This window comes from Platichthys flesus, chromosome 12, assembly GCF_949316205.1.
Source record: "Platichthys flesus chromosome 12, fPlaFle2.1, whole genome shotgun sequence".
Taxonomy (NCBI): domain Eukaryota; kingdom Metazoa; phylum Chordata; class Actinopteri; order Pleuronectiformes; family Pleuronectidae; genus Platichthys; species Platichthys flesus.
The window spans coordinates 15,943,927-15,964,586 of record NC_084956.1 but is presented as its reverse complement, the minus strand read 5'-3'; the positions used below and the strand labels follow the sequence as shown (position 1 = coordinate 15,964,586).

Genomic DNA, 20,660 nt, shown 5'->3' with positions numbered 1-20,660 from the left:
ACCTGCTTGACCAATGCTGGAGAGGTTGTATTTCCCTTGCGACCCTAAACGGGTTCAGTGGGTGTAGGAAATTAATGGATGAATGCTTTGAGGTGTGTCTGTTATTAATTCAGAGTACTCATTTCTATAATATCTGCTTGCTTTTTACTATATTTTGTATATCAAATCCATTGTATTTCATTGATCAATCAACATTTACAAACAAGCTCGAAGACTTTAAAGGCATTTTCAACCACTTCTGAAGCTGCCATATCATTTTTTTGTAGTTTTTTAACAGGCAATCTACAAGCAACAATCATTGCTTGTTAAATTGTTGACTGTTTAGTTGTCTCAAGTCTATTGAAAAACTAACTGATGTATAACCTTAAACTAATTAATGCCACAGTGTAAAAATAAATAATGTTGGAAGATAATGTAAAAGAAAAGTAATTTTTAAAGTTGTACACCATCTTACTTCTTACCTCTTCATCATCTTTCACTGCTCTCACAGCTTTCTGCATAACAGAACTCCACAGCATTAAATATGCAGGCTAATGGATAGTCATCCTGATGGACCTGCTCACCACTAATGAAAAGAGCAAATGTTCTGAAAAAACAAAATCAACCAACTCTGCATTAATTTAGAGGAAGACTGGAGAAAGGGTTTGAATAAGAGAAATACAAATCAGCTAGTTAATAATCTATGTAATTTCATGCTTTTCGTGCAGAGCCTCAAACAAACATCTGTTCAGTTCCTTATCACACTGTGAAGACAATTTCAGTCATGTTTAATGTCGGTACATCTCGTGAGGGTTTTGTTTGGTTAGATTCATGTTGATTTAACCTCCACTGAGAGCTGATGTATTATTCTTTTTAAAATTATTGGCCCTGCCTTTTCAGTGTTATTTTATTATTTATAAAGGCCTCAGTTGTGTGCTTGTGTGTACCAGTTTTAAACACATTCTAAAAGGGTAAAGTATCAGCTTTCTTATTGACTAAACTTTATCATTCAGATAAAGTTTAGTAAGATATAAGTTAGATATAAATTTGTCTTTTATGTGTCTCATTAGAATAAACACAGTCACATTCTGGGAACGTTGGCGGTGCTATCGTGTGATGCTCTTCAGTGTTAATTTATCATGTTAAGAAAAGTTTAAAGGCATTCACATCTACCTTTTTTATTCTGTGTGTAGTGTTTTATATTATTGTTTTTCTTTATTTAGTTTCTAACAGGTTTTTATATTTATTTTTACAGGGTAATTAGAGACCTTTTCATCAGTTGTAACGGGCTTAATCAGGTGACAGAGCTCGTCTACCTTGACCAGACGCGTTCTTTGGCTTTGAAGGTGTTTGAGATTTTGATTATTGGAATCGGACACCAGCCGGCTTACGGGGTGGTTCAGGAGCTGGAGGGTGCTGATACTGATGAAACAGAGGCTGTCTTGAGCCTTGCTGAGGAACTTGGATCCCGAGGGGCTGGAGAGGGCCCGCAGAGCCTAAGCAAGTTCTATGAAGGCTTAAAGGAGGCAAATCCACGTCACAAAAGTCGGAGCGGGCCAGGTCGTGGATCAGGGCGCAGCCGAGCAGAGACGCACCTCCACGTTATCAACCTCTTCCTGTGTGTGGCATTCCTCTGTGTCAGCAAAGAGGCTGATTCTGACCGGGACTCGGCTAATGACTCTGAGGACACCTCAGGTTATGATAGTACAGCCAGCGAACCTCTTGGCGGGAGGCTGCCTTACCTGTCCCCAGATAGTGTAGCTCTGCCCTCTAAAGAGCAGGTGCGACGTGCAGCAGATGTCTGGTCAGTGTGTCGATGGATCTACCTAGCCAGTCCCTTGTTCCAGAGGCAGTTCTTCAGGCTAGGTGGACTGGATGTCTGCCTGCGGCTAATGGCCATGGTTATCCAAAAACTTTCCTGTAAGACCAAGGATGGGAAAGCGAAGAAGAAGAGGGATGGCAAGGGCAAAGGCAGCCCTGAGTCCACTGTGCCAGTCACACTGGAGGAGACTACATACGATTCAACCGACCCCCTCTGCCCTGGTCAGGGTGAGGGAAAGACCAAAGATCCTGCAAAGAAATTAGAGGACGAGTGGCAGCTTCAAAGTATTCGTCTGCTTGAGGCTCTGCTGGCTATCTGTCTGCACAGCTCTAACTCAGCCCTGCAGAGGATAGAGCCGGAACTTTCTTATCAGGTATGTCACTTCATATCACACCGATCAGCTAATCCATAAACACATAAACCAGAAATTCACACTTTTACCCTGGACTTAGTTAAACTATTACATTTCTTTGATTCTGTAGCTCCAGTCAGTGGAAGAAACCCTGTTTGAGGTGAGGGACCAGCTCTCTCGCTCAGGGGTGGTGAACTCTGACCTTGCTGTACCTCTGTTTGACTGTCTCCTGAGAGTGGCTTTGGCTGAGGTGTCATCCTGTCCTGATCCCCCTGAGGAAAGGCCAGACAGGGTGAGTCCTGCCTCGGGAAAACCTGTGAGTGTTACATGCACCTTTTATTTTTTTTAACGTTATTTGAGCTACTCGTGTCAAGACAAGAGGCGAGTTCAGGTTAAAGCTAGTCAGGTATGAGGCACTCAATTCCGCTGTACACAGGTGCCATTGATGTTCATCACAGTATAAAGATTGATAAATTGTTGTATAGTAGTAGCCTTGATCAAATTAAGCAAAGGTGTTTGAATAAAGTCTGACTGTTAACACCTCAGTTTGTTGTAACCCAGTCACATTATCAATGAAGAACCTGAGGTAAATAAGTATTTTGGTTCCTTGATCTTCATGCAACCTCACCCTAGCAAGACACCCCCAGGGTTGATCAGGCCAATGCTTTATGACCATAAATGCCCTTGTAGCCTCCTCCAAGATGTTCTTGGTGGCTTTGCTCATCTGCTGTCCTTGTATCCCACGGAGCTTGAGGGCTCTGTGTAGAGGGCCCAAACCCTTCTTCCACTGATTTGCATCTCGTTGCATCTCGTATCCATTGCCAGGATCTTGTTCAAGCAGCTCCATGTGCTTGACTCTTTTCCCTTCCAGAACCTCCTCTATCTTCTCAGGGGACAATTATGTCCTCAATGACAACTTTTTGTTGTCTCTGATGTCAGCACACTTTCCCAAAGAAGGGTGGTGGTAGTAATTTACTCTGGAAATTTAAGATACCCCCCAAATTCGACCAGGAGCTTCCAGTCCTTAATGGTCTGGTGCTGCCGTGTGGCTGCAGTTTCTCCCCTGGCTTGATAAAGGTAATGGGCTGCCTAGTTAGATGCCACTTTTTGCTGGAGTGCTCTACCACCCTTAGAACCTGGTCCCTGGCCAGTGATATCACCCTTTGTGTCTATGCACTCAAGGGATCCTTTTTCAAATGAAGCCACTGGTGTCCCAACTGAACTTCTGTCCTTTTCACTGTATCCTTAGTCCCCCACTTCCTTACCATCTGATCTATGAGGCCAGGTGTTGAGACTTCGTTTGTGTCCTAGTAGAGTATCACTTTTCTGGCTCTGGAGACCTTAAACTGTCTGTAATTAAATTTTTACCACAAAAGACCAAAAGAAAAATATTTATTTAATTTTACAGTTGATTTTATTACTTGTTTCCCAGAAGAATTAAGTAAACAGTGTTCAGGTACCTTTTGCTTCTATGGCTGAAAAGTAGTTTCAATGTTTATTAGTGTTTATTTACCCCTGAAGTACGACAAAACTGCAAACGAAAACAATGATAGCCATTGTTCATAGCTCAAGTATGACCTCATATTTAAACCCAAAGAAGACCTTGGGTATACTTGGATTTTTACCCTTTCATTTATCGTTGTGTTACTTGTTAAGTCTTGTTCAAACATACAAAAGGTAAATCAGTTGTAACATTCACACATTCGACAATTTCTCACTACAATTATTAGTCTGAAAGAAAGTCCTTGAGTCACAGAAACTCCTTCCTCCTCAACAGATGCCATTAATGAGAGACTTTCAGGACCTTATATGGTTAAGAGCAGATATGCAACTGCTTTTGTTTGTTCCGTTAAGTGAGATGAACACAGAAAAAAAAAAAATACAAAGCTAAGATATGATAATTTGTCATCTGGATGTCCTCACTGAAAAAACTCACAACCTGGTACAGGTTACCTCCTAACTTGCAACCTTATTTTCCACAAGTCTTAAAATGCCTGTCTGACTAAGCCTGTTCCAACACAGGAGGATTTAGATTTTTATATAATAGATTTACCCATTTCTTAAGAGCTTAGTTCTTTCTAGGCAAGCTCAGCAGTTTGATGATCACTAACCAATGCAAAGTGTGCTATGCGCTTGTTTTGAAAGAAATAGGTACGAAATAAAAGTATGTATGACAGTAAACCTCCTGTTTGAAACAGAAGGGTTAGAGATTTACTGTGTGTGTGCCTGTGCCTGTGCGTATGCGTGTGTGTGTGCCCGTGCGTGTGCGTGTGCATGTGTGTATCTGATCTTCAAGTAACCGGGCTGTGCGACTGCTCCACAAGTCAGCTGCTCTTTGTCTTATGACCAAATCTTGTACTTTCTTTCCTTTTCCACATCAATTGAAAACATTTTATTAGCGATTAATTTCTTCAGTGAAAAAAACAGCAGTTTTTTGTTCTTAGTATTTTTAGCATTACATTCTTGGTTGATGAGTTTTTTTTTTTGGAAAAAAAAAGATAAGATTGGGTAAGAGCTTGTGAAATGTTTTTTATCTTGCCAACTGCTTGACAGTTGACCAGGCAATGATCTTGACTTATTAGTATTTGGACTGTGCTCGGACTGCAATTCAGCATTTTGTCGTCTTGCTTGTCCTCCCCCTTCCTCTACGTCTTTTTCTGTCTCACTCCTTATCACTTCTTCTTTTTTACTCTCTTTCTGTCAGAAGCTCCAGGTGTTGGCAGAGGGGGCGGCTCCAGCAGACGATCTCTCGGAGGAGGTGGACGAGGTGCAGAGCTGCGGCGTCAAGCCCCCGGGGGAGGAGGAGGGCTACGACGCCGACAGCGAAAGCAACCCTGACGACATGGCCAAGCAAGAAGAGGGTAGGTCCACTCTTATTGCAACACCACACACACACACACACACACACACACACACACACAACACTACTCCTGTTTACTTCTCAAGAACCCACATCTTCTGCACCCTGTCATTGCTACAAATAACAGTAGCTAAGACAAGTTTAACATCATTTGCATTTTTTGCTTTAGGTCTTATATCTGGATAGTTACATACTACTGCTCCTCCTCGTCTACCATTTTATTTTTTTGTCGGTGATAAATGTCAACAGATCCTGATGGATTGAGAGGTCATGTTTTTGCATTCAGCCTTTGGCCTTGGGAAACCATATTCCTCACATTATGTCTCGATAATTCTGTTCATTTTTTGCATTATTGCGTTCATTTAGAAGGTCTCATTTTTTATATCACCACAGTTTTTCTGTCATTTGCTGTGTAAGTGCGGGTAAAGGCTTTGAGTGTCATGTAATAAACCACATCTTCCTTTGACAGGCTGTTGACCATATTGTGGCGAGTTGTTGTTGCTGACATATGACATGGCAGAAACTCGGCTGCATGCTTTTCTTCCCCCTCACAACAGCCTCTTGTGTCAGCTCTGCCTCCGCACTCCGGTGTTGCAGGTTACGAACGTTGCCTTATTATACCCCTTTTACTTTTTCATCCCCCTCAGGGTCATTTTTTTAACGTTTTGCAACCTCACTCTGTGGCCTCATGTGCTAGAGCTTGTGACTTACAGTGACCATCAAATAGAGAACATTTCCTGGAAGTCTCCTACGTCGTGGAAAATGGCGAATGCTTAACACTGACCTAATGCTAGACAAATACATGAATTGCCTCCAACCAATAACGTAACAGTGCAATTCAATCAGCTTATCTCTTCTTAACATTGAACAATCTGGTTCAATCTGAAGTACATGCTTTCACCCTAGGATTTTCTCTTTATCTCCAAAATTAAGATTTTCTGGTTCTTATAGCAGCTGCCTTCTCACAATCCCTCTGAATGACATAACTTACAATACGTTCATGCTTTTGTAAAGTCTGTGTTCTAAGTATCCTTAAATATTTACATGTTACTGGCTTCTTGTATTCACTTATGCAACCTATGAGATTAGGTTGATTTTAAATGTTTTCCAATTAAAAAAATTGCATTTATTTTCCAAAATTACTGCAAGATTGATTGTGAAATGCACACTTTAATTAAATTAATTAAATTTATCCCCAGACCAAACAATAGCATCGAAACTCCCACAAAACACTTTTAAGGGAGATGGGGGTGATTGCTAGAATATGCCCTGTTAGCTTGTATTTACTGAAGGCTGTATGTATCTGGGTGTGTTAGTGTGTGAGACTGAGGCAACCTGTGTAGTTGTGAGAGAGAGCGAGAGAGCAAGCAAATTAATAAAAGGAGTTACCAGAAGCCGCAAGGGAGCCTGCTGGGCTGCTCTCCTGTAAATCATGAGGGGACTTCCGTGCTGCTCTGAGGCTGAGCATAGGATTGAGGGTAACTCATTTTTATGAGCTGCATCCAAGATGGGAGCTTGGAGCTGAAGCAGAGGGAAGCGTGTGTATCATGAAGCTGTTTCACTAACGCTGCCCAGCAGTGGGTGTTTCTGTGTTAGCGTGTGCCGGTCAGCCTGATGTCTAGAATCTCTCCATGTCCATGTGCGAGTCTCTTGTGATTCTAAACGTCTCCTGGTGTCTGTGATTGTTTTCTCAGGAGTCAAGGTGGAGCCCAGCGGGCTGCGGGAGTTTGCAGCGGTGGTGGACGGGCCCGGGCGTGGTGTGCTGCTCTTCCCTGAGATCTGTACGATGGAGCTGCAGCTTCTCGCCACTGGCTCCCCCGACTTGGAGGTTCTGAGTCATGTGTTTCACAGTTTACTGGATGCAGTACACGCCGACCACCGCAATGCTGCCTTACTCTATGATCAGGTCGGACTGATCACTTCTTCCTCTTTATGCTGCTCTTAACTGCCTCACACGTTTATATTTGTCTTGTATATTCCTCAACTGTGCCATGACTGATAAAACTAACTTCTTGTTCTGGCCGCACAGGGAGGAGTCAAAACCATTCTCTCTGGCTTTCACAACATCCTCAGCCAAACAGATCCCTCCCTCACAGGTTTGTTATTTCCCTTTTCTTATTTCTGATCCTGTAGGATTTTGTTCATGTGTGTTACATCTTATGAAAATCAACAGAGGTCACTCAGTTTACTCTGTTTCTTGGAGGCTTTTTAACCGACTTCTGACATTTCAACAAGATTTTGATAGACTGTATACTCGTATTGTCTGTAGCCTTTTAACAGGCAGTGGTGACATTGTGTGTGTCTGTGGTGTTCTAATGCATGCCCAAGTGAGTGAAAACTGTTTACGTAATATGCTCTTCATCGGTCCATATTCAGATTGCCAGTCTGTGCTAGTGGAGCTCCTGGTTGCCATGGTGAGCCAGCAAATCACAGCGGAGGAACTGGCCCTATTGATTCGCCTCTTCCTGGAGAAGACCCCACCTACTGTAAATAGCAAACCCTACCAGTCATTCAACAATGTTCTTTTAGCTTGCATTCAGGGTGTTGACACCATTAGCTTATGTTCACAGCATGTGCACACTCAGGCTCATCAAGAACAATAACTTATTTGTTAGACATCATCTCAGACTTGCTCACTTCTCAACTCTTTAGAACACACAATCCCCCCCTGGGTCTACATTTTTCTATATACAATTAAAACCCATGTGTGAGGAACAGATGTGCTGCCACGACTTAACACAGTGTTTAATTGGAATCTGACAGCAGCTATATCTCCAAGAAATTTGTTTCCAGAAGGAAAAATAGTTTATTTTTAACCATGTGAATGTAATGACATGTGTGTTTTCCGTCTATGAAAATAAGATGCCTCAAGGGGTGCAGTGGCCAGTCAAGATTCTGCACTTTTTGTTTTGCTACACAGGTTTTTCTGGTTTAGACACTCTGTATTCTGCTGGATTCTTCTGTTTTATTTATGGCAAATTTAGTTCTACTTTTTTAAGGCGTTGTTATTTTAGTCGTTTCACACAGTTAAAGCATTATATGTATATGCAGAGTCAACTCAGATCTTTGAAGTTTTTCCTTTAACAAATCTAAAACTGATCAAATGCTCCTCTCATTGGTCATTCAATTTCTTTATTGCCAGGAGATTTTATTGAAGGGCATCCTGCAAGTTGTTGAGGCCAATGTGAATATGGAACCTCTCCACTTCCTGACCTTTCCAATAATCCTTGGGGCTTCGACACAAGGAGGGGTGTCCCCCAGCTCCAGACAGAACGGTGCTGCTGGTGGCAAAAGTGTTGGTTTGCTCTGGAAGGGGAAACTTTCTCCTGGACGCAGAGAGGGGGATGTTGAATACGGACTGAGCCATGTCCGTTCCTCTCCCTGGCACATCGCTCCTCTCCACTTGCCCTTAGTAGGGCAGAACTGCTGGCCCCACATGGCCAGTGGTTTTAGCGCCTCTATGTGGCTCTGGGTAGCAGAGCAAGAGGAGAAGGACAGGGACAAAGACAAGGGTGAGACACAAATACTTTACCAAGACGATTGTTTGCCTGATGACCATAAAATGTAACTAGTTTTGAGATTCCTCTCTCATTGTTTTCCAGAAGAGAGTAACCCTCCTGCAGCTGAGTCACTCCTGAGCTGCTCTCAGGCTGGGACAAGATTAGTAGAAGAAGGCCTCATTCATATTCTGTCCATGGGCTCTAAGGCACTGATGCTTCAAGTGTGGGCGAACTTCTCCACAGGCTGTCTCACATTCAGGTGAGCTCCAATGAAGACTGCAACCTCAAAGATTAGACCTTTTAAGTATTCACGTTTCATTAACCTTAAGTATCGTAATCTGCTGTTCCCTCAGAATTTGTATAGACCCAAATGATGAGATAAAAGCTGGGCTACTGGCGCAGGCAGAATCTGCTGAGGGGCTACTCAGGCCAGGCCAGTGGCAGCACCTCAGTCTCACGTACACCCAGCAGCCCGAGGGCAAGAAGAACATCCATGGCCGAGTGGTTGTTTGGGTGTGTGGCATCAGGTGAGAGACATGTGTAATAGCAACAGTAAGAAGCTGTCAGTTTGTTTTTTCAAGCAAGTTAGTGATTAATAACTTAACTTTAAACATCTCTCCTCTTTAGGAATTGTGAGGTTTCTTTGGACTACACGCTACCTAGAAAGTCAAGTTTATCGTCTGACAGCAACAAAACCTTCTGCATGTTGGGCCACTGTTCACCGTTCTGTGAGGAGCTGTTGAAGCAGGGTGGATGCTGGAGAATGGGCACTGTGCTTCTCTTCAATGGTAGGTCTCCTTTTAACTCCCCATCTTATCTTCTTCCGCATGCATGCATGTACAATTCATTTCCATTCATCTGTCTTCTGTACTCACTAGTGGCACATTGCCCAAAAGTGTATCCAATCTGGTGTCTGTAAAAGGCTGTTGCTGGTGTGATGTTTGGCATGCTGCAAATTCCCAGCATTCTATTGGGAGGCCTACTGAATATTTCTCTTGTTGCTTCTAATTGGCTGTTAATGGCTTGTGTCTCAGTCGATCCCAACCTGTGAACCCAACTGATGCCTTCACACAAGTTTTAGCGTCTCCGCTGTACTTGTAATTCATCGCAGGTTACTGTTTCATGAAAAGAAGAAATAAAACATTAATTTTTAGCACCGCAAGGGTCTCATCTTGCATTGCATCATATGTTATAAGGAGGTTGTTTCACCCGTTTCACCCGTGTCTGCTTGTTTATTTGTCAGCAGGACAAATAAACAAGCAGCAACATAACTATAGACCTGTTATATATTTCTTTGACCTGTGTAATTACATTATCCAAATCTTTCCAATGATGTTCAAACCAAGAGAAATACCCAAATTTAAACATTATATTTTGGTCGCCATGACATCATTCACACTTTTTTCGGTAATGGTGGTGAAGACGTCAACTCCCATGATTCCATGCTGCTTCTATTGTCATCAATGGTGTGTTATTTGTTGTTTTAAATGAGTGATACCTAGCAGCCAAAGTTAAATATTTAAGGTTAACAGTGAGCTCCAGATGCCTGGATAATGAACAAAAAAATGTACAATTTATTTTTATTTTCAGGTTTTTGTAATGTTTCTGTCTCCAATTTTACGTTGTCTGTGTATTTCAGGGTCTAGAATTGGATCTGAGGAAGCCTTCTACCTGTACACCCGTGGGCCCGACCTGACCTCGATCATGCCCTGCAGATACGGCAAGCCCAGTGGGTCATTCTCCAAGTTTGTCACTAAGGAAGGGCTAAAGTGTGACCATGTACGAGAGATCCTAATGAAGAACAAGGATGTGGACACAACAGCTTTGGTGGTAGGTTCAGAGCACAAAACATCACATATGAAGGAGACGAATAGAAGTTTTATTATGTGCGTTGTGATCTTTTAGCCAATGATCTGTTAAAATGCAGATTGACGCTGTTGTTAAAACCTGTTATAATACTTTGTGATTCAAGTGTTCTGTAAGCATAGCAAATCCTCCTTATGTCTCATTTATGGTGTCATTTCACGGTGTATGAGTAATGTTCAGTTCCAATTAGTTGTCATCAGTGATACTCCACGGTAGGAAGTAATTTTCCCCCAATGGAAAAAGCTATTACAGTTAAGCAGCATCTATTTCAGTCAGACTGGAAATAGTTTTACTCCCATTAAATGCTAATAGCTTTATTGATGATAGCTCTGCTGATAAAGAAAAGAAGAAAGTAAGACAAGAATAACGAATGATTTCCTCTTTACATTTTTATAACATCCCTGACACGGGTGTTAATCCGTGCTGGAGACTATTTGGGTGACTTATTTAAACAAAAAGATTTAATATAAATCTATTAGAAATGACTTAAGATGACATTTGATCGTGTGAATTGTGTTTGTCAATAGGAGAGCTTGGCAGTGGTGTATGCCCCTGGCAGCCCCAGCGTCTACACTATCTACGAGCCTGTAATCAGACTGAAGGGTCAGGCCAAGACAGTGGTCACCCAGAGACCCTTCAGCTCCAAAGACGTGCATAGTGTTTCCCTGGAGCCCCACACTCTCAGGGCTTTGCTCCCCACCGAAACTAAAGGCCTGCAGAGCGTCCTGCATTGGATCGGAGGAACGGGAAATTTCGTCTTCCTCTTTGCACAGGTGGGTAGAATTTTAGAGCTGTAGAATTAAAGGTTGAAATTTCAAGTTGTCGTTATATTTATGGAATTATTTGAATGCTGGGAGACAGTTTGTCCCTTTCAGCTCTGGTGTTAAAATATTTCCTGAATGTGTCTCTCGTGATCACTTTGAATCGCATCTCACTCCCATTGTCTATATGCAAATAAACATGTACTACATTTGTGTACATGTACATGACCAAATCATTTTTTGTGGGAACAGTATAAGTGTAGCAGGGACATTGGGAATTAATGTAAAAAGCAAGATGTACAGTAAATGCTTCAGCAAACTACATTGGTATCTTTTCTACCTATAACTCAGTTTTATTATGTTCATTTTCCTTCTGTCTCTCATCTTGGGCTGTGTGGCATCCAGACTGTGGAGCTGTGTGACTGTGAGAAGACCCAGGCTCTGGCCCTGCAGGTGCTGCTGTCTCTGTCCAAGTTCAACCAACACCGTATCCACGAAATGGACTGTTACCATGGTTACTCTATGATCCACCAGGTCCTCATAAAGTCCAAATGCATCGTGGGATATCATATGCTGAAAGTGAGTCACACCTTGACATTTTTGCTGTCTTTTGTTCCCACAACTTCATTTGACTTTCGAAGCTGGTGCATGTGACACTGCTGTTACTTGACCCTCTGGCTGTATCTGTAATTGAGCTGTGTGATAGCCGTGTGCTGAAATGGATTCTGTCTCAGTTGATGTGCACTGAGCTTCTTGAGAGTCACACATCACCTCCTGATTGCCTGGGTCACTTTAATCTTCCAAACACTGAATTGTGTAGCATAGAACTGACTAATGAGTGTATCAAACTTTACTTTTCTATTTATATTACTGAAACTCCGGAACAGTCAATAAATACCTGAGAATACCAGAGACCCAAAGTAGTGCAAGATTTATGATCACTGCATTGAAACTGGTCACAAATGATGGAATTTGATCGATACCAACCGGGCCACTCTGGGAGTAAATGGCATTGGTTTTTGACAAAGTGATCAGCTCTCCAAAAAATGACATAGAAAATGTATTGATTTCCCTCCTATCTGTGATTCTGCACTGCAGGGTAGTTTCTGCAGAGTAAGTGATTCTGATATGTTTATATATCTAATTAGAAGGAACAGCCCTCTCAAAGCTACTGTAGAATTGAATGTATTTCTCATGTGGCTGCCACATTATGTCTGTGTAGACGCTGCTGGATGGGTGTTGCAGTGGACCCATTCTCATCCTGGGGGATGATGGGCAGTTTCGTTTAGATACCGAATCCATCGCTGTGGTGCAGGACATCCAGCTTCTCTCAGACGTCCTGTTGGACTGGAAGATCTGGGCCAAGGCCGAGGTAGACACACACCACACCAGATTAGGGATTATCATAAACTTTTTATCATAATGAAGACAAATAGACTTAAATGTCATAGCCATACATCCAAATAAAAACTTGTTTTTGCATGAGACATGAACATGCAGTTTCTCCCGTTTTTATCCCCACAATCTAAAACATAATTATGGATTTCAAACATTTCTTGTTTCACCCAAGGTCTGTAAACTCCTTATGAGACACAGAAAGCTCCAAACATGATCATCTAATGATAAGATGGTGTTTCTTTCAGTGCGGAGTGTGGGAAACGCTGCTTGCTGCCTTAGAGATCCTCATCAGGGTACACCACCCTGATCAGGTTTTCAACATCCGTCAGTTTCTGAAGGCTGAAGTTGTGCATCGCTTCCTGCTCACATGCCAGGTGCTACAGGTAGGTCACCATCACAAATCCACTGTCCCCTCTTTCTTAAAGAGCTATTAATAACAATATTGTGTTTGTCTTAAGGAGCACCGGGACGAGTATCTGACTGCCATCCCACAGGAAGTCTGTTTGTCATTCGTCAAAATCATCCAGGAAGTGCTCGGGTCACCTCCAGATATGGATCTGCTCAAACTGATCTACAACTTCCTGCTGGCTGTTCACCCCCCAACCAACACTTACGTTTGCCACACTCCATCCAGCTTCTACTTCTCACTGCACATGGGTGAGGAATCGGGGCAGCTGAAGGCCACATCTCTGCATAAAGGTTCCAGGAATTTAATGCACTGAGCTCTTTTGATGTCTCTGTTTGTCAGATGGGAAGCTGTACCAGGAGAAGGTGCAGTCCATTATGTACCTGAGACGCTCCAACAGCGGAGGGAAGTCTGCCAGCAGCTCTGTAATGTCACTCTCCCCGACCGTCTTCACTGACGCTCATGGCGAAGGTACGGCTCCTTTAGCTGTGTTACCCTGACCTTAGAGCAAAAGCTGCATCCGAAAACAATGACGATAATTAAATCTAAACCTTCTGTCTGTTGCTCACAATGAAATGGAAAGATCAGCAATGCTTTTCTGATTGCATGTGCCTCTAACAAGGGAAATTTGTCTAACATGTTTAGTGCTGTATCAGCCCGATTTCTCTGTGATGAATTTCAGTCATCAGAGTTTAATTTTAAGTACTTAATGTTAACACCATTAGTTCTGGGGAAAAAGCTGATGCATGAGCATTACGTTTGTGAAACTCCCTCCCATCATCCTCCGCTTTTACTGAGATGGAATCCAACTAATGCTCATAACAATTCTTCTCACAGAACCCCTCTTGTTCATACATCCTATATATCTTTCTATCAGTGCCCTTTCTCTTCTTTTATCTAAGCTTTTATTGTTCCACTTAGTTTTACACTCATAAGCCCCTTTTGTCATCGTAGCCTTGCTTTTTAAATTGAATTATTTTTTATTTCTTGCAAAGCACTTTACAACTTTGGGAAATGGCTGTATAAAGGAAATAGATTTGTTTATAGATCTGCTTTAATAGATTAGCAACAATACAATTATGAGACAAAAAATATAAAAATAACAGAAATTTCCTGCACTAACCCTGTTGACATGATATTATTTTTTAACCTGTTTCTCTGCTGTTAAATAAAACATTTTGACAAAGAACAGCCATGCTACTGCTCTGCCACATAGTATTATTCATCAGGTTTGCAATTTGTACTGGTATCTTCTCACAATGCATCTGCCTACAAACAGGCCCTTCCCCTGAACATGGAAGTGATGATCTGTCGCTACGCCCACCCAGCCTGGCGCCATCTCCATTCTCCTCCCCGCTGCTGACACCTCGACTCGGACACGCTAGCTCAAATGAGGCCAGCGAAGGTGACCAGGTCTCTCTTGCCACTCAGCAGGCTCGGGGCAGCACAGAAACGCTCAAGAAGGGCGGAGGCTGTGACGAGCAGCTCCTGAGCAGCTGTGAATCAGCCAAGACAATCTGTGACTCTAAGGACATGGGTGAGGGGGGAGCCCTGCGCACGCCCTCCATCAGCGTGGAGGAGGAGCGGGACGAGGCGGCAGATGTGGACAGCCTGGCAGAGGGAAGCGTGGGGGTGGCAGAGTCTGAGGACAGGTTTGACTGGACCAGTGATGAGACACCGCGGCGTCCTGACAGTCTGAAAGGGATTCAGTCCTTCCAGAGGAGCCACAGCAACCTGGCTAGTCTGGGCCTGGCCTTTCCAGCTCCTAACGGGTCATTGGCTATTGGCCGATGGCCCAGTGTGGCCGACCGAGGCTCCATGCCTGAAGACTGGGAGAGTTACACTTACTCTCCTGGCTATGAGAGGGCCCAGAGCAAGACAGAGTCCAATGACAGGTACGCTTCCATGGTACTCTGTCAAATGGTGTAAAACGTGTGAATATGTTAAATTACACCTTAAATAAATCACAATTTATAAAATTGTATTAACAATAACTTAGTCAAGTTTATTGTGAGTACTTTTTGTAGTTTAAAAAATAAATCAGTACTTAAACCACAAGTTTTCATTTCAAAAGAAAAGCCTGTTAAGGGATATAAAGTCTTCAGCCTGCTAAAATTTGAAAATGATTTTCACACAAGTGTCAGCGTCACTTTACTTGATGAGATCACTGAAGGCTTAGGTGGATTGGAAATTAAAAAAGAGATTTGTTCACTGTAATCCTGTTTTCTCATCATTGTGTTGGGCTGTTATTAGACACAAAATGAGATGTCTGACTGTGGGAGATCTGCCTTCATTTGTTAAATTTCAAGCAGTCAAGGAAAAAAATTACACTTCTAAATTCTAAATTTCATCTAAATTCATGGTTGGTGTGTGTTATGTTGTGGGAGATGCTCATACCAGTTAACATTGTACAAAATTCAACATCCTGTGCAATCAAAAATATATCGAATTATATGTAACACTACATTTCAAGAGCACAGTAATTCAACACTGCAATCTAAACTTGTTTCCCTTCAGGTCCAGTACTGAGGACTGCCTGGTGCTGATCTGCTGCGGACTCTATGATCTTCTGAGGGGCGTCTTGCTGCTGTTGCCTGATCTCATGCTCGAGGAGGTGATGGACAAACTCATCCAGCCAGAGGCTCTCATCGTTCTGGTCAACCACTCCTCACCGCTCATACAGCAAGGAGTCATGAAGGTTGGTACAGGATCCTATATGATGAATGTCATACACCTGTAAAGCAGGCTAATATTATTTAGCAACAGGAGTCACGTTTAACTATGCTTGCAATGCTGTTATTGCCTTACCCAATGAGGGATGCTCATTCCAAAAAATGACATGTACATGTTTGTTTTACATATCAAGCTTTTAGCAAACATATTTCTCTCAATGTCTCACAACAAGTGAAACTGATGAGCAAGATTAAAGATCAGAGGTGTTGTAGTACTTTGAAAATATCCTGGTTAGCTGTTTACACCGGTTTCCTGTCTTTATGCAAAGCTAATCAGCTCAAATCTGTAGCTTCATACTTATCAAACAGAGATGTGAGTGGAAGCAATCTTGTCATTTAACTCTTGTTAGGAAGATGAATAGGTTATCAAAAATTGGTTAATTCTTAATCATCTTTATTGAAGATTAAATACTGAACTCTTGTGCCATTTTAATGATAACATCAGAGATGAGTATGAGTACAGCACACTAAATGCAGGAGAAGGTGGATGAAATCAAAGCGACGCCTCCTTTGCTGAGTTTAATTAGAAGAGTACAGTTTGAAACTGTACTCTTCTAATCTCATGTTATTCTCACCACTCTCCTCCAGCTCTTGGATGCCTACTTCAGCCGTGCTCTTAAGGAGCAGAAGGAGAAATTTCTGAAGAACCATGGTTTCTCACTGCTGGCCAACCAGCTGTACATCCACCAGGGCAGCCAGGGGCTTCTTGAGTGCTTCCTAGAGATGCTATTTGGACGGCCTGTGGGCCTGGAGGAAGAGTGAGTCAGGGAACAATCACACACTTGTCATTATACCATAACATCCTCTTTTGTTCACATTCTAACATTAGTTTTTCTTATCTGTGTTGCTTTCCAGTTTGGATTTGGAGGAAATGGAAAATATCTCTCCCTTCAGAAAACGCTGCATAATCCCCGTCTTGGGCCTCATTGAGAACTCTTTGTATGAGAACTCCCTGGTGCACAACATCTTGTGTATGCTGCTGCAGCTTCTCAACGCCTGCCCTAAGCTGGCTGACATCCTGCTCGACCATGGACTGCTCTACGTGCTCTTTAACACCCTCTCCACCCTCAATGGCATGGAGAATAGGTACGACTGCCAGAACAGAGGATGATTCATTCAAACACATTCAGGGTTCATCTTTTTTTTTGTCTTGAACCTTTTAACCGTGAATCATTAATCCTCTCACTGTTCTTTGGTCTGGTGGTGCATACTTCCTCTGCTTTGTGTTCTATTGTTTTGCTTGTTCTTTCTTTACAGTATTCCCCTGAATGACTACAAGCTCTTGGTGTGTGACATCCAGCAGCTGTTAGTGGCTGTGACGATCCACTCCTGCAGCTCCTCAGGGTCCCAGTACTTCCGCATCATCGAAGACCTTATTACCTTGTTGGGTTTCATGCAAACCAGCAAGATGCGTCGCACGCAGGGTGAGGACTAGTGTTCTGAAATTTAATATATGTGCAAATACATCAGTTTTTTCCATCTTCTTCGCTCTGCAGTTCAGGATGATGTGAAGCTGTCAAGCTCTGCTGCAGAAATTAACAGCGCTGTCTCTTCATTATCTACAACTGAAGAGTGGGAGCTCATTTGAGAAGAAATAATTTAAGAACTATCTCACATCTTCATCTTCCCACTAAATGGTTTTCTCTAATTTGTGAACTTGGTCTTTGAAAAATACCTCTCCCATCTCGTCCTCATAAGCTCTTACTTCTTTACAGTGTACGATCCGTTATAAACATTCTGTGATCTGTTCGTCTTCTGTACGTGGCACCCTTTATTTTTGGTAGTTTGTCATTTTAGTAATAACAGTGCACTGTCTAGTGCCGGTTTGGCATTGGCTGTTTGCTTGGCCTGTGGTTATGTTGCAGCTTTCTTTCTAAAATTGTAAAGCTGACCTGCAGTCATTGATTAAAGACCGATTGCAGGAATCAGTCCACAGAACCCTGAAGCTGCTCCTATAAGAGCTGCCCACTTCAGTTGTTGTTGCTGTGAACGTACTGTTGTGATCGACATCGTCACTTCTGTTGATGAGCGTCAGCCATCGCTGCTTTAGAGCACTAGCTGTCTGTTTCTTCAAATTGTATTAATATTAAATGTAACATGCACTTCCTTGGACCTTTTAAAATACTCATAACCATTGTGAGGCTGATCAGATAACAGGTCTCAAGATATACATTCCACATACAAACAAACAGAGGTGTCTGAAATTATTAGATAGATACACAACTCTATTATAGAACCAATTCGACTAAATGAAGAGACACCTATTTTTCTTTTCAAGTAGGATTCAGGATAATTACTTTACTGCACTTAAGTCTCTCATTTCAAGGTAATAAATGACGTCTGTTGTGTGAAAGTGCATGAGTATGTAAGTCAAATTTAGCATAATCTGCTATTAGCTATCGTCCTCGAAGTAAAACATAGGATTTGTAATTGGTAGATGAAAACCTAAAAAAAATATATCAAGTAATTAATTGTGTTATGAAACCCAACAATTTGTATTATTGAGTGTTGTGTCCTTATAGAAATTAATAAAGCTCTCAATAAACTGCTAGTCTGTGAGGCACAGCACACAACATTTGATACGACAAAATTAATATTATGAGCAAATTTTAAGCAAATCAGTGAATGTGATTTTTTTTTGTTATTTTTAATGCTTCATACAAAGATATGTGTGCTGAGTCGTGGAATGTGAGGAATATCATGTTAACCTCTTACATGACAACGTTCACTGTTTTGTTTTTCCCAGAGATGGCTGTAGCGTTGCAGTTCCGCGTCCTTCAGTCTGCTATCGAGTTTATAAAGACGACAGCCAATCAGGAACCTCAGAAGCTGAGCAGCTCAGTTAATTCATTGAGCTCTCCACATCATGCCATCCATCAGAAGCGCAAAAGCATTGCAGGTGAGTGTCTCACTCTGATACCGCAGTAGAAATCTGCTCCGCAGTGTTTGTCTCATCCTGAGTGTCCAGGTCGATATGACCACCATTTGTTTTTCACTGCTCCGCTCTCACCTGTCTGTTCCTCATCCCGATCTGAAGGTTCCATTGCCATGAAAGACTCCATTATCCCCCGCATCCCCAGACAGCACTACTGCTCCTATGGCCAGATTCCCATGTCCCCTCCCTTCAACTTCCTCTCCCAGGACTCCCCCCTCAACTCCCCCTCAGGAGCTCCATCCTACATGCTCCACTGTGAAGCAGGTAGCTGGGACTGCGGTCTGCAGCGGAGAACATCCCCTTTGCCATGGGGCATGTTTCCCAATTTTGTAGTGAACTCACCCTTTTCCACCTCTAACTCACATTGGTGGAGTTAATTTGCCCAGTACCCTCGTGTGCTACTGGTGCGTTTGTGTGTGCATGTTTTGAATGCTTAATTAAATCACTGTTAAGCATTTCGGCACAGATGGCATTTTGATCAGTGAATCTTTATAATCTTCCCTGTTTTCAATCATACATGAGACATTTGCATAATGTTGCTCTCATCTTGAAAAGAAAAATGAATGTGTGCTTTGACAAAAAAAATGGCAGTACGTGTTCTCACTGCTGAGCTCACACCAGTGTTGTGCTTGCAGGCCGTCGTCGGTTCTCTCTGGCGCAGACTGACTCCCTCCTGATGCGGATGCGCTCAGTAGCCAGCGATGAGCTCAACCAGATGATGCAGAGGCGAATGAGCCAGGAAAACCCTATTCGTGCTAGCGAGACAGAGTTCGTCCAACGGCTGCAGAGGCTTGTTGTTCTTGCCGTGAACAGACTCATTTACCATGGTGAAAAACTTCTCCCACCTACCTATTCTAATCTTAATTTCCACCTTCACTTAAAATGAGCTTAAATTGACATTCTGTATAATCCCTGTTCTGTTTGAATGCGTCTCACTTATTTCAGATGTGAGTCAGGACTTGTTTGACCTGCTGAATATCCCAGACTCCCCAGACCAACAGCTTTTCACACCAGATCCAGGTGATCAACTACATGAGGAGAGTGGCTCCGCCTCCGTCCCGCACTCTCCGACTCCCTTCATCCTGCCGCCGGCCAGCAAGAAGAGCTTTCAGAAAGACATCCTCAAACTCATGATGGATGGGATCAAAATCAGCCTGGTAGGACAAAACTCACAGAGAAGCTTTTTCACCTCTAAAGGGACAATTTGAGTGTGAGACTGTACATTGACAATCATGTTCTCACAGGGCAGCACAGGTCGGGGAGGAGCCCCACATCAGCAGTGGCGAAGGATCCTTTGGTCGTGTCGGGACACCTTTCGGGTCCAAATTGGTCGCCTGCTGGTGCACACACTCAGCCCCACACTTCCCCTATGTGACAGGAAGGAGACGCTGGAGTTTGTGTTTGATCCCAGACATTTGGATATCCTCAAGGAGAGTCTCAGCCCAGGTCTAGAGGTTAGTGTGAAGGAAATACTGTAAATCATTACAATCCATTTAGGACCTCATGCGTCAGCTTGGATACTGTTCACTGCAAAGTATTTAACCTAAAAATGATATAATTCTGGTAATTCTTAGAAATTTGTATTCATACAGACAAGTTTTCCAGGAGCTTTCAGTCCTTGTTTCTCAAAACAAGGCCTTTGCATTGCTACATCATCCCTCTGCTTCCTCCTCTCAGGCTTTGCTGAAGGTCAGCTACCTGTGTGAGGCTTCTCTCCTGTCCATCACTGTGTGTGATTTTCTTTAGTGACAAATTAATTTCTCATCTGTCCTTTCCTTTGCTCTCCCCCTCTCTCTGCTTCACTCAGCACGGACCGAAGTTGTCGCTGTACCTGTATGAGATGCTGCACGATCACAAGGACAGCCTCAACAAAGATGAGCAGAATGCCGTGGGTGTGTTCATGACCTCGCTCAAGCTTTGTGGCCATCGTTGCATCCCACCCAATGCTCCACATAAACAAGACTTGCTCAGGGCCATAAAAGAAGTAAGTCCTAAACTGAGAGCCATTGTTAAAGGGAAGTAAAACAATCTCTAAGCACTGTTAATATA

At 42.7% G+C, this 20,660-nt stretch overlaps 1 protein-coding gene across 3 annotated transcripts in view; it reads left to right on the top strand.

The window, feature by feature from the left end:
• lyst (lysosomal trafficking regulator) overlaps positions 1-20,660 on the top strand; it is a 51,905-nt gene that overhangs the window by 20,750 nt on the left and 10,495 nt on the right. The window contains exons 7-33 of one of the 3 annotated variants that reach the window (XM_062400798.1): positions 1,235-2,174; positions 2,284-2,445; positions 4,858-5,014; positions 6,708-6,919; positions 7,043-7,109; positions 7,390-7,499; positions 8,156-8,525; positions 8,616-8,772; positions 8,867-9,040; positions 9,141-9,301; positions 10,153-10,343; positions 10,907-11,152; positions 11,546-11,719; positions 12,363-12,512; positions 12,784-12,921; positions 12,997-13,195; positions 13,287-13,415; positions 14,224-14,839; positions 15,462-15,642; positions 16,265-16,434; positions 16,532-16,762; positions 16,934-17,100; positions 18,423-18,575; positions 19,247-19,438; positions 19,557-19,768; positions 19,856-20,065; positions 20,419-20,595. In XM_062400798.1, the coding sequence (XP_062256782.1) occupies positions 1,235-2,174; positions 2,284-2,445; positions 4,858-5,014; positions 6,708-6,919; positions 7,043-7,109; positions 7,390-7,499; positions 8,156-8,525; positions 8,616-8,772; positions 8,867-9,040; positions 9,141-9,301; positions 10,153-10,343; positions 10,907-11,152; positions 11,546-11,719; positions 12,363-12,512; positions 12,784-12,921; positions 12,997-13,195; positions 13,287-13,415; positions 14,224-14,839; positions 15,462-15,642; positions 16,265-16,434; positions 16,532-16,762; positions 16,934-17,100; positions 18,423-18,575; positions 19,247-19,438; positions 19,557-19,768; positions 19,856-20,065; positions 20,419-20,595 (6,046 nt within the window). Of the gene's footprint in view, positions 1-1,234; positions 2,175-2,283; positions 2,470-4,857; positions 5,015-6,707; positions 6,920-7,042; positions 7,110-7,389; positions 7,500-8,155; positions 8,526-8,615; positions 8,773-8,866; positions 9,041-9,140; positions 9,302-10,152; positions 10,344-10,906; positions 11,153-11,545; positions 11,720-12,362; positions 12,513-12,783; positions 12,922-12,996; positions 13,196-13,286; positions 13,416-14,223; positions 14,840-15,461; positions 15,643-16,264; positions 16,435-16,531; positions 16,763-16,933; positions 17,101-18,422; positions 18,576-19,246; positions 19,439-19,556; positions 19,769-19,855; positions 20,066-20,418; positions 20,596-20,660 lie in introns of all 3 variants that reach the window. The other 2 variants (XM_062400797.1, XM_062400795.1) reach the window with 2 other exon arrangements.